The sequence below is a fragment of the Nylanderia fulva genome, unplaced genomic scaffold (assembly GCF_048542155.1).
Source record: "Nylanderia fulva isolate GAGA-0341 unplaced genomic scaffold, ASM4854215v1 Scaffold3, whole genome shotgun sequence".
Lineage (NCBI taxonomy): Eukaryota > Metazoa > Arthropoda > Insecta > Hymenoptera > Formicidae > Nylanderia > Nylanderia fulva.
The window spans coordinates 692,501-706,401 of NW_028190368.1; the positions used below are offsets into that span (position 1 = coordinate 692,501).

The following is a 13,901-nucleotide window of genomic DNA, read 5'->3' on the forward strand; positions in this document are numbered from 1 at the left end:
CGCTTATCGCTTAATCGGCCACATCGCTGAGAAACGTGAGGTCGGAAGAAGGGACGATTTCCATCGTTTTTCCACCCTCCGGGATAGAGCCAACGCGTATAGACGAGAGATACGTAGATAAGGAAAGATAGAAGTAGGAATCTTAGCGCGATCGGCAAGAGATCGTTAGCGGATCGAACCGATCCGTTTCACGCGGACGACTCTTCCGACGTGTGCGCCGACAGGAGGAGAGATTCAATGCCCGCCGGAATCGTATATATATATTGATAATTTATCGGTGGCGCGTTGGGCGAAGCGAAGCGTACCGTTCCCGCCGAGGAAGGACCTGGCGATTTTCAATGATATATCGACACGCGGGGAGCGAGAGAGATAGATTGTAATAAAGTATACGAGAGAGAGAGAGAGAGAGGGTAGGATAAAAAAAAGCAAAACGGCAAAACTGAAAGGAAATGGGAAGCAGGGCGAGTCCGCGTCTGGGACGTCGCGCTTGTAAAACGCGATGATAAATCTCGAGACGCTTTCGAGATGAAATTTTTCGGCAAAAAATTCCTAGTTCCTCATACATATAAAAATATATATATATATATATAAATCCGATACCGCGTGGAACTGAAACGTGTAATGTTCTCCCTCTGTGGAATTGGAAATTTATGGTTCTAAAATTTAAATGGGATTTTTCTCCAGAATTTATATATTCAAAAAGAAACTCGCGGTCCTTTTTACATCTGGATATGTATATAACATACATTGATTTTACAACGATGATGAATATTTATTCTTCCTAGTTGAAGGAACAAGGTCGCGCATTGGTCGTTTCAGTCCGCAGAGTATCGAGACCCAGTGATTGAGAATCGTTATCTTCGCGGCTTGAACCTGAAAGGTCGAGAGGAATGCAGGTCAGTATTCTCTCTACTATTACGTGTTTTTTTTTTTTTTCGCGGCAAATTCTCCAGAAGAAATTTACGATTTTATTTTGCATGCGAACAAAATACGATCGTGAGCCAAAGTTAGCGAAAAATTATCGTTGCTCGAGAAAGGATTCTCGTTCTCCCGAGAAACTGCTGCGAATCGCGTGCAATAATTTGGTGAAAGACAAAGCGAAAGAGGTGATCGAGGGTGCGGAGACACATCCAAGTTTAGGAACGCCAAGCGCGTCTAATATTTGACCGATTTGACTTTGCTCTCTCGCGACGAAAAATTATTCCGCGTCAAACGGAGAATTTTTCCGGTCTACGCTAACGTTACGTAAGAACCTGTGCATCGCGAGCGGCCATCGATCGTCGGGTCCAGGAGGGACAAAACTCCCGATCCGAAGGTCGACGAGTCTCGCTGTCCGTTTATCTTTCGCGAGAGGGAAAAAGTATGTCGCGCGCCGCTCTGAGAAATGGCTCTTCTCGAGGTACGTTGTCTCTTCTCTGTCACATTGGCTGTATATTTCGTTAGTTGCGAATTAACGTATGGGATTTGCTAACAAAGCGTCTAGAAAAGACTTTAATAATTGCGTGGAAAGAGAGAGAGAAGAGAGCTGATAGTGCACCGATAACTCGGATAGATAACTGGTGACAAACTCCACATTCTTGCCTCTACGTAGGGCAAAATTGTCGTTATATGTCAGAATTTAACTAGACGTTTCGACTCAAAACGGCATTTGTAAGAATATTTTATTCGGGATTTACAAAAATCTTACATCTTATCCTAAGTCATTAATTTTAAAAGTTAAAAAAAAAGGCATTTGAAACGCGCTCAAAATTATCGATTAGATGTTTCCACGAATCTTAATTTATTGCAAAATTAATATTTTTTGTTATTTGTACATATATTCTGTTTTATATATATTTTCACGTTTTCTTGTCGAAATATCTGTGATTCGAAATTATTAAATTATATAAAGTCCAGATTCGCGATCGCTTTAGGTGCCGAATATCATGATGTATACATATTGTACATGGAAACGAAAGTATTTTACCTTCACTCGCTCTGTCTACGACTCGCGCGAGAAGTCGTATACGCAAATATATCTCGTTATATATTCTCAAAGCGATCGGCCGCGAATCGCGCGCCGACCAAACGGCAGTCACGTTAATAATAAACGCGCGGGTGTATTTTCTCGCGTACACCGCGAGTTTTCTGTAGCATATAAAGCAGGGAAAAGTGTCTTTTTCGCCCGCTTCGCGGCGGACGTCTCGTCGTCGATAATTACAACAGATTATTATTATTATTATTATTATTAAATAAATTAAATATGACAAAGAGGGGGGGAGGCCATATATTGTCACCCAAAACGTGTCGGTGAAAATATACGCACATATATATGCCATATATAAATATATACATTATATACGTACGAAAGTTAACTGCCAAAATTCCAGTTATATCGAGAGCTGATTTTTACTCGAGACGATGTGATTAATTATTATTATTATTATTCGCTGTGCGAACCTTGAAGATTCTTGCATGCTAGGCTGCGTACATTACTCTTCTGTGATTTATCTTTCACTTTTCCTTCCTAGAAAAAAAGAGGCCTTTTTAACGCAGCAGACAGATTTGTTGAAAAGAAAAATAAAAAACGCGACTCGTTCCCACTGAAATATTTTTAGTAGATATTACTCGTAATTACCGTAAATTATACGTCATTTTAGATCAGTAGTTGATAATGATCTTTCGAAAAATTGACGATATCGTGGATCATTCGACATTGCATAAAAAATATTTATATATTTCTCTTTCATTACTTCTATATACATATGTTATTTCTTATTTATTTCTTACTCTGAATTATTTTACGAGTTGGAGGAAATTAAATTTTCTACCGATTTTACTAATTATATAATCGAGCATTTTTTAGCTTATATAACTTATATACATTTTTCACAACAGCATTAAATTAGATGATGTAATCACATTTATTAAATACAGGATATCTAAAAAAAGATATCTATTGAATCATTTAGAGCTGATTGAGATAAGCATGCTCGATCGATCGATCGTTAAGTAATAATGTTCTTTTTCATCGTGTGAAAAGATGTCATTATTTAGGTATTTTCGCAAATTTCGCCAACGTTGTTGACTAATTGCAAAATAAGCAACGTGCCAAATCGAATTAACGCTCCCCTCTTTTTGCGCTTCAATTCTAACGCACAAATTAACTAGAAATAATTAATGAGAGCGCAAACACAACCGTGGCGAATATTGCAATCTTGATACTTCGAATCAGAATATTACGTTAAGTTTTTAAACAAAATAGGAAGAAATGAATTGACATTTTTACTTTTACTTTGATATTTTGGGAAATACTTTTAACTTCAGATTTTTTACATCTTCGTGTTGCGGATTTTTTGATCGGATAATTCCATGATTAATTCGACGATAATTCTAGATTAAGATTGTCGTCGATGATCCACGATCGCGTTTCCGGTAAATTAAATATTTGAGATGCTATTTTTTTTTTTTTTTTAACAGAGCGTTCCATGACTTGGCGCAAGATCTTTTTTGGATCGATATCCTGATTGTTCTTATATAGCGAAGCTATGTATTAATTAACCGAATTGTATCTGATTATTAAGATTAGAGGTATAGATTCGCACATTTTAACAATTTGACAAAAAGAGTCGAAGGAACGAACTATTTCCACTGTGTTATATATATACGCGAAACCGAGGAACTTTTGACGTTCTCGTCTCATAAACTTGTGACACTCGAATCTGGCGGTTTGCTTTTTCAATCAATCAGAATGCTTTCGAGACTCCGAGATATAATTGCATATTTTCCAAATTCTAACATAATATTAATTAGATTATTAAAAAATGATGGTCAAAAAGCGATTTTGTCAGCTTTTATTTTATATATCATTTTAAATTATCTGAAATCAACTCTGTTAATTTTATATACATAAAATTGTTTTTTTGCGAAGATAAAGAAAAGTGATTTATTTGATACAATGGTAAACATTATTTTTATAATTTTTTCTGGCAAGATACGAGATATATACGATTACGATGTCGCTCTCGAATGTTCTGATTGACTCTGTGTACGAAAGTAAATGATAGTTAGCGACAAACAAGACACCTTGTTGGTTTTTTCGAGAGAAGGCGCGAGTCGCGACGCTTCGGCGACGCCGTATTCGTTTTGTATATTTGATTTTCGGATATCTTTGAGGATGAGTGAGTGCCTTTCTGAATATCCCTGGCCGTAGCGTCGCCTCGTCGCTCTTTGAATGAAAGAGAGAGAGAGAGAGAAATAGAATAATCCAAGTGGCCACCCGCGCGAATAAGGGTGCGGAACCGAGCTCTTTCTCGCTATATCGTACATATGTATTGTGTGAAAAAATATATAATATATATATATATATATATATAAAGATATATATATATATATTATATATATATAAGATGACCTTTCTCTTCTCCTTTTGTAATTTCTTCCATCGTATATACTCGCCTCCAACGTTTCTACGTGCGCTCTTTGAAGACATCTAAAGGTTTTGTAAACATTTATACGACATTGTGTTGAGATAAGACACTGCGTGGGCGATAGAGCGGATGGTTCGAGTTAAAATAAGTGCGATTGAAATTAAGAAAAGTGTACTGCGGCTGCGAGATGTGCTTGAATCATTCGACGACCGTGATCGTTACCGATTTGACGATTAATATAGGGTCGATCTCTCGATGACGTTTAAAAGTGTTCAACACATTTATTTCGAACGGTCTTATTTTAGAAATTATTTTCAGAAAATTTCTATTAAAGATTTACCAGTCGCCTTCATTTCGAAATATATTCTGCGACGTGAGATGTAGAAACCTTTATATGGTTCAAAATTGTTTCAGGATTCCACATCGCAAAATATATCGCAAAACGAAGGTGAAGTGTTGCCTTTTGTGGATACGTACTATTACATATTTGTATGCGAAACTCTCAAAGTATTACGTCGAAGCAATATTCTTTTCTCAAAGATCTCAAAATTGAATATTAAGTCTCTCTAGGTAAAAATAAAGAAAGAATATATATATATATGACATATAACGCGATATGTAATTTAAGAATCTAGACGAAGGAAGATACGCGTCATCGTCGAATCGTTGGTAGCGAGGGAAATTTAGGACATTTAAATTCGTTTTAAAGCTTCGAACTCCTCGCTGACCATGTTAAAATTTTGACGTCAGAGACGAAAAAACCCACGCTAAAAATTCTTAGACGCTATTTTGAAAGAAAAAGATATTTCGATGAAAGAGCACTTCAGATGGCTTTTAAAATATCTATTCGTTTCCCTTTATAATCAATCAACAGCTGTAAAATGATTGTAATATGAGGCCCAGTCCGTCTCCTCTTTGCACATGCGCAATCATTCCGCATGGCAAAGTCTGACATCACGATTTAATCATCCTTTTACGGTTGTTGATCGACTGTCAAAGGAAAAAAATAGTTTTCCAAGTATTTTAAAAGTGTGCTAAAGCCATATGAGATATCTTTTCGTTAAAAAATGACATCTACGAATTTTCTGCGCGTGCTTTCTCGCTTCTGCCGTCACAATCCAACATAAGGCTACGATAAGGATCCAGGAGCGCAAAAATGACGATCCAATTGGAATCACTTAGATCCATTGATTCGATGAACAACGGCCCGTGACGAAGCCCGATTCACTCTCTCGGACTCGCCATTGTCCGAGAGATCTTCTTCCTTTCAGAGCACTAATAAGATCGAAATCCGGTGAGAGAACAAACCGAGAGGGAGAAAGATAAAGAGAGGCTCACCGGGCGTCCGGCGATGTTCGCCGCAAAGAGCCCCTAATTCGGCGTGGGCCAGGCGCGCAATTGTTCGAGTTTACCGTCGTAATTTTCGTCAATTTCGTAGTCGGCTCTTTGTCGGCCATATTTAGGCTGCGCATTCAGACGAATCTCTTCGAACGCGTCTTGGAGCTTTCGGATGCTGATGCGTATCGGTTTCGCGTGACGTAATCATAGAGAATTTTCTCTTGGAATTTACCCTGAAAATTCATGGTAATCGTAGAACAATATGGTATTGGAAGAGTTTTTATTTTATGCATTCTTACATTAATCAAAATATTAATACCTACCATAGTAAAATATAAAATATGTTCGATTAATGTATGTACATGTTAATATATTAAAATTAATAATGGCAAAAAAATTGGAGGGTAAATTCTAGGAGAAAATTCTCCGTTTATATACGATCTCGATCCAGGTACAGGTATTAATTAATTTCGTCGTGGCGAACGATAATTCGTTGTATTTCGAATCGCTCGAAGAATTCAGACAGCCGACGCAAATTATCGTCCCAATTATTGTTTTATTTCGTTAGTATTATTATTCCAAATTGTCAAATTGTCGAGAGGACAATTCGTCGCATAAAATTACGTCCTAAGAATTGTTCGAGTCATTAACATAATCGGGTAATTAGAATTTATAAGACTGAAAATGTGCGTGGGAGAGTAATGATGAAATGACTTTAATTTTTAATGACTAATTTAATACCGATCCGCTCTTTCGCCAAAATTCGCGAGATTGAAAAATCGCGAATATAAGAAAATAAGAAAAATGCGAGAAATAATGCTTTAGAGACAAAAGCAAGAGTTATACGATGCAAGAAAAGAGAAATGAGAATGAGATAAAGAGAGCGAAAAAGAAGGTCGAAACACGATGATCGATCTGTAAATAAACGAATGCCTGCTGTATTTATATAGTTATATATATACGTTATAAAAATATCGACCTAAATGAAAGTAGCAGCTAATGAAGCAACTAAAGTATAATTATCGACCGAAATAATCGTTAATTATAATGTTAAAGCGAGTCTAATTATATTAATGATATGCGTAAAGAAAACATATGCGAAGATGCGAACGCGGAAGAAAGCTCGAGTAATCGGATAGGGAGCGGAAAAGTGTTTTTTCCCCCTTTTTTTTCTTTTCATCGATGTATGCGTATCGCATCTCTCGTTGTTATTGCCATTTGCCTCGGTAGCGAAGCGATTTGTCCTCTTATCAGCGGTTTTCTTCGTTTATATCTTGCGAGAGTGATTGCGGGAAACGAGAGACGGACGAAATATATATATATATAATACACGAGAACAAACTTATAATCGTTCGCAATCGAAATCGCTTTGTAATTATACCTATGTAATTAGGAATGAGAGAGAGAGAGAAGAGAAAACGCGTGTATGTGTGTGTATATGTGCGAGGGAGTTTGTTTTCGATTACAGCTGCACTGTAAAAAAAATGTATGTAATATATATTACATAAAAATGTGTAAAATTACATAAATAAATGTACGCAATTGTTATGTAATTTTACATATTTTTTTTTACAGTGTGTATAACAATTATTAGTCTAGCATGGTGCATATTTTATCGTAAAAACGTACTAACAGGAGTATCCGTTGTTTTTTTTACGGAACACTATTGCGTTACACACTTTAGCTATTTAATGCGTCTTGCAATATTTATTGTTGCGCCTTGCGTTTACTATGTGATATAGGGCTACTTATATTATTATCTTCGTTATTGTCGCGTTCTTCTTGCTCGAAATGTTTCATTAATCGCGCATTTCCCTAACGTCGTCGCGTCGCGTCGGAGCGAAATGAAGGAAATCAGCTGTTCGCGTCGTCTGCTCGATCGATTCGATTTGTTATTTAATTGCGATCATCCGACCTGATTATATAAACTCCGTCGCGCTTGATAACGTTAATTGTGCAAACAGTCGCGATTGTAATCGATTGATTTTCTCTTTCAATGTGATGATTCCATTACTCTCTATCAGTTTGTAATAAAAAAATAACTTCGCCTATATATTTCTGAATTCTAAATTCTGCGATAATTCGACATTTTTTTATCCGTCAAAATAAAAATAAAAAAAAAAAAAAAAAATTAAAAGAACAAACTAACGAAAAATTCAAGCTGTGAAAGTAATTCCCCCCTCTTTCCTCTACTTTTAAAGAAGTAATTTCGATTCCGTTAGAAAATGTCACTGTGTATTAAAAATAGTTTTGATCACACAAGCACATCCTCGATTTAATCACTAACCCAAATTGAACGAGAAAGCGTTATAGTAAAGTGAGCGTAAGTAAAAAAAAAAAAAAAAAAGATGTGTAGCAGAGAGAGAGAGGGAAAAGAATGCGAACGATGTTCGTGAGTAATCTGTACATGTATATACATGTGTCTGCGCGTACATTCGTGCGTCTGTGTGCGCATTCTTATATATACATACATCTACGCACGCGCGCGTTATTATAAGTGTTATACGCGAGAGAGATTAAACAAATTATTATTAAATATTATCGCGGTTGATTACGATTCGCGACGATCTGTAAAAACTGTTTACGAGTGAATGGCGAATAAAATATTATACAACAACGTGAAAGCTTGTCTGTATGCTTGAAATGCATCCTGAGATAAACAACTGTAAAAGATGAGTAACATTATTATCAAGATAATTATCTTTTGTGATTTTTAAGAGGACGGTAAATCATTTTATATCGACGACAAAATCGTAACAATGTCACGATTAATTTAGGAGAAAGTAATCGCTTATACAGATTATGTATATCAAATTGTAAAGCAATGAGTAATTATTGTAATATTTTTTAAGTACCTAAAAAGAATTCTTATTGTCTTAGAAGGATTTTGTTTTATTATCGCGAAGATCAATAGAAGCGCAATTCAATAACTCATTCACTTTTCATCGTAATGATTTATTGCTGATGTTATACTTACAATAACTTCTGCATTTTCACGTAATGCGTACAATATAAATATCTGTGACATGACAAAAATCAATATACGTCATTTTTAGGGAATCTTTTGCCATCGCAGTACGGTGTTTATAAAGTACGACTTATTGTCGTCGTAGTATGAACTTGAACGATGAGATGTACTCTATTTCTTTTTCGTGTTCGGCTCTGAATTTTTAAAATCATTTTAAAATCATATTTTTTTCATATATACTTATATGACAAATGGAGAAATCTGTGTACGAAATTCTTAAATACTTTATGTACAAAGTGTTAGTTTTGTTTTGGCAAAGTATAAAAGTCTTAATTATTATATTCTAGAGAAGACATTCTCTTTGGAATCCGTTCAAGAAATTTGAAATTGTATGTCTGATTGGGTTAGAGTTTCTACTTCTTTAAACTTGGCGAAAAAGTCCTTGTTTACGATATTTGACTCTATATCGCATAATTAATTATTGGCTAAATCCGACATTCGAGAAACAATGTCGCCGCAAGTTCATATAAAATTGTCGTCTTCTGAACATTAGTTTATTCGATTAACTTTCACGTTTCTTTAGATTTCAGTTTACTTTACCTTTTTTCCCCGAAAGCTCGGTTGCTTTCTTTGGTGAACAACGTCCTCTCTCAGCTTGACGAATGTCATTGTCAGAAATCTATTCTATTCTCCATCGTCCGATAATAAGGCCGACACATCGTCAATTCTACTCTCAACTGAATTAATCTTTTCCGTTCACTCTTCCGGGAACATCATCATGAATAATACATCATCCTTTTATAAGGAAACTATTGCGCGATACTTGCGCAAGAGTTGTCGTGCTCGCATTTTCGAACACATTGGAGGAACGTACTTAAAAGCTTGATCAAGTTTTCAATACCTTCCAAATAATTTAGATCCAAATTAGAGTCGTCCGCGGGAAGACATGCGTAAAATCGATCATGTTCACTCTGACCCAATTGCACTTGTTTTCTAAGTTGCTAATATCGTTAAGCGTGATGTTATTCGTGCATGGAAGCAAGAATTGGCTCGGGCAGGAACGACACAGACGGTCTATTTTGGAATCTGGATTATAAATTTCGCTCCGATTCAATATTTGCTCGCATACTGGTTCGCTGAGACTTGTGCTCCTTTTGAGTATTGGTCTACTTCTCTGTTCCTCTACCCAATTTCTTTTCACCCTTGCATTGGAAACGGTCGCGGTGGTCAACGTGACCTGCTCGGATACATTCACGTCTGAAGTGGTGTGACTCGTCGACGGAGAGAAGGCAGCTTTAGCTCTGGAATCCATCTGATTGTTGGCATCTTCGTTATCAGAATGACAACACTGTCGTAATTTTCGAGCGTCGTAGGCGACCAAGAGTGAACTGGAGTAGAAGCGATACTTGTGCTGTATGCGGAAGAACAGCATGATTTTTCCCAGGAATGACAGGAGTTCGAAGATCAACTGCCGACAGGCTGGCCTCTCAGGTGTTATGTTCAAGAAAGTTTTCAGTGCTGCGAGAGGACAAGAAGAAGACTTTTAACGCGGTTTTAAAAGATATAAAACTTAACAAAGTCTTATCACTAAATCATAAAACATCGCAAAGATTTTTCTTTTCGTTAATGCGCTCAAGCTAACGTCTAATTCATTATTAATTCTGGAACGTTGACGTGGAATTATTATCGCTTGTAATAATAGGATTTAAACAATAACAATAAGGAAAACAGAATGCGTGTAATTATGTGAAATTTTTAAGATATAACATAATTGCTAATAGTTCCTAGTTCAAGGTTCCAGAGTTAAAATTCGTTTCATTGGTACTTCCAAATTGAAAAGTACACAAATTTTGATTTCCGATCGATCACCAGTGAGTTAAGGGACTTAGCCTTAGCCATACTCGAATCGGAGGCGGACAACGTGCTATCTCGGTTATTTAAGAAAACTCACTACTCCCTACGTCCTGAAATAGACTTTTAGTATTCGTAAATCTTGGATTCATTTGCATCGGGTGACAGTTATTCTTTTTTTTTTCTTATCGACTTTGTATGTCTCCTAAAACTCTAAAGCAGATACCTTCTACGACGCCCTTGGCATCAAGTTTCTTGCCATAATCTCTGTCAAATTTTTTTAATCGTCCAGTGGAGAGACAATATACTTGAAAACCGGTTATACAAAAACCATAAGCACGCTTCGATTCGGCATACTTGAGTTCTTCCGTTGCCCTCTTCTCTGGCGTGGCTAAAGGATCCCACGTACGACGGCCAATCTTGATATCCATCACACATGGCTCTGCCATGCCCTCCGTGATATCCCTAAGCTTGAGAAACTTCGTACCTGTCATCAAACAAACTGATTAGTGTAACGCAATCGAATGTATCTAGATATCAAAAGATAAAAAAATGTGCGTAATTAATTAATATTATATTTATAACAGTAAATTTCAATTAATTCTTATATTGTAACATTTGGTGCCTATATGCACATATAAGTTATATAAGTTTTGTAACATTTACATTACATAAATTATATATAAAAAAACTTTAAGAGAGAAAAAGCTAAAGTTATTTCATTTTAGTCAGCATAATCAACAAAGGATATTGCATCGTTTCTCGAGTGTAGAAAAGTCCTTACGTTTGTTAAAGACTCGTAGTTCCGTCGTGCCAAAATAACATGGAACGAATTTTTTTAGTTGCACTATCGTGGAATCGTGGGAATTCTTCAACTTCTCGTAGAATGCAATTTCTCTTTCCCCGAGGATCGCTTTGGTCGCCGGTTTCAGTACATATCCAGTCCGTCTGCATACCAACATGCCTGTAAAAGCGTCCACAATCCTTTGTAAATTTATCTAGCATACATACATACATGCATACATACATATATGTACACACACACACACACACACCATCCATAAATGTGCAATGTATTTGCAATTACAATTCAGCCGATATAAAATAATAATGCATCTATCTCTTGATATATATATCTATGTTTTATTTTTCAAGTGGTTTTAACAGTAATATCTAGGAATATATAGAACGACCTTGTATTACATTTTTCAACTCAACGTGTAGAAAAAAAAACGCGATAAAAAATTAGAATCATCGCTAGTATCTAAACAAGAGTACATAAAACAGCTGGCTGTGACCAATATTCTGAATTTTTCTTGAATATTCAAACATTATTTTACATAACGCGTATATTTATTTCCTATTATTTTACCTATATTTCCATAAAAAAGGGAAAAAGTTTTGTATTTTATTTTTTTTTTTATATTTCAATTTTAAATGGAAATTGAAAATATTTAAAATATCAAAAAACTTGATTTAGAATCTTATATTCTTAAAAACACATGTTTTCTTTCTCTTTCCTTAAAAAAAATATATTTAATATTTATATAAATAATATATATAAATTTTATAAAATATATAGTTTTATATAATATATATTATTTATATATTTATATTAATTTACTATATAATTATACGTAATAAATGAATATTACATAAAATGAGATAAAATATAAATAAATGTATTATTTAATCAATAAAAATTGGCGATTCCTCGCTTACCAATAGTGTGCCTGTCGCCATCAAAGGGATGACCGGCCATTTGACATTCCAGAGGATTCAGTCCGTCCGGAAACGTACAGCCGGGTGATCCGGAGGTCGTCCTCTCCCATTCCACGTGTGGCAGCTTATCGAGATGACCCTCATCTGATTCTAGGGTCGTCATAATTAATAGCTGATGTGCGGCAACAATTACCTCTGCAATTAAACAGTCGCGCGTTTCTCGTAGATCACGTCGGGGACACTTTCGTTAAACGCGCGTATTCTGACAACAAAATAAATATGCGAGAATAATCTATGTGTGTGACATTCCTAGCTCTGTCAACATGTTAGTTTAATATTTATATATATATATATTTTTTTTTTTTTCGTAACCCGTGTCTTTGGCGATACATAAAAGAGAAAGAAACGCGAAGAGATCGAGCTGACGTCTTTTAGCGTATCGTCAATTACAATTGGAAAATTAAATATTTGTTTCGAAATTAACACGGATTCAATTATTGTGGATTTGATGTTTTCGCGTGTCGCAACTCGGAACGTCTGTTCTCTTTAATCTCCGTTCAATCTCTTCTGCGAATTTATTCTTTTTCTTCTATCTTCCTGTTATCTCTTTATCTATTATCCGTTTCTTATCCTAATATAAACTTTACGCAACGATGGCAATTATCACGAAGATATCGGCGAATGCAAATAACAATGGAGGAAACTCGCACAATGAATCTCATTGTTAGACATTCTTTGTGTCGAAGATCCATCGCGAATACGATTTGTCTTTCGTTTTTCAAAGACTTGTTTAATATATATATAGTATATATATATATATATATATATGTATATATATATATAAAATATATTATATAATATAGATATATATTATAAATATATTTTATCTCGCGTTTGATGACGCGGATTGAATTTTCGCGCTTTTTTCATGCCGGCAAGATTCCATAATAAAGTTTGTTTTTTCGATGAAAAGCAATTTTCGAGGAATTGTTGATATATGAAAAGCGATAGATTGCGAGTGACGATAATTCGGATTAATCCGAGATAAGCCGAGGCTTATCGCGAATATTACGAGAGAAGCTCGCGGATGTCTTGAAAGCTTCTCAGACGAATCGCGCAAATTTTGCTTTACATGAAGGAAAAAAAAAAAAGAAATCGCTCCTAACCTCACTCCTTGTTCCTCTTTCGCTCTCTCTCTCTCTCTCTTTCTCTCACTCTACTCGCTCGCGTGTTCGTTCCGCATGAAAATAACAAAAGATCGATATATTAACCGTACACATATATATATATTTCTTTCTTTCTTCCTCTCTCTCTCTCTCTCTTTTCAACTCAGAAACTCGGTTATTACCCCGATCTTACGCGCGCGTTATTATAACCTATACGACGATTGCGATGATAAGGCGAAAATGCACGGCGTTCACACATAGACAGGGCGTATCTCTTCTCCGATTAGCAAAAATACCGTTCACGCTAGATCGACTACGTTTGCCAAAGTTTCCGTTGCGTTGCGTTCGTCCGCCCTCGTCACGATACCATTCCGTTGTATGTGCTCCGCCGCCGTCAGAGCGCTCTGCTACGTCTGACAGCGTAGACCATAGACGTAATATTGAACA

At 35.8% G+C, this 13,901-nt stretch overlaps 2 protein-coding genes across 2 annotated transcripts in view; one reads left to right on the top strand and one right to left on the bottom strand.

The window, feature by feature from the left end:
• Window positions 1-9,141, top strand: part of dally (division abnormally delayed protein) — a 59,724-nt gene extending 50,583 nt beyond the window's left edge. The window contains exon 8 of the mRNA XM_029311459.2: window positions 1-9,141. This exon is cut by the window's left edge and continues 90 nt beyond it. Coding sequence (XP_029167292.1) covers window positions 1-14 — 14 coding nt within the window. The 3' untranslated portion in view covers window positions 15-9,141.
• On the bottom strand, window positions 8,682-13,861 carry Ipk2 (Inositol phosphate kinase 2). Its single transcript, XM_029312154.2, is given in 6 exon segments — window positions 8,682-9,652; window positions 9,655-10,233; window positions 10,793-11,053; window positions 11,351-11,530; window positions 12,289-12,483; window positions 13,751-13,861. Coding segments are annotated over 5 exon segments (1,311 nt in total). The 5' UTR covers window positions 12,452-12,483; window positions 13,751-13,861; the 3' UTR covers window positions 8,682-9,524.
• Window positions 13,862-13,901: the final 40 nt, after the last annotated feature.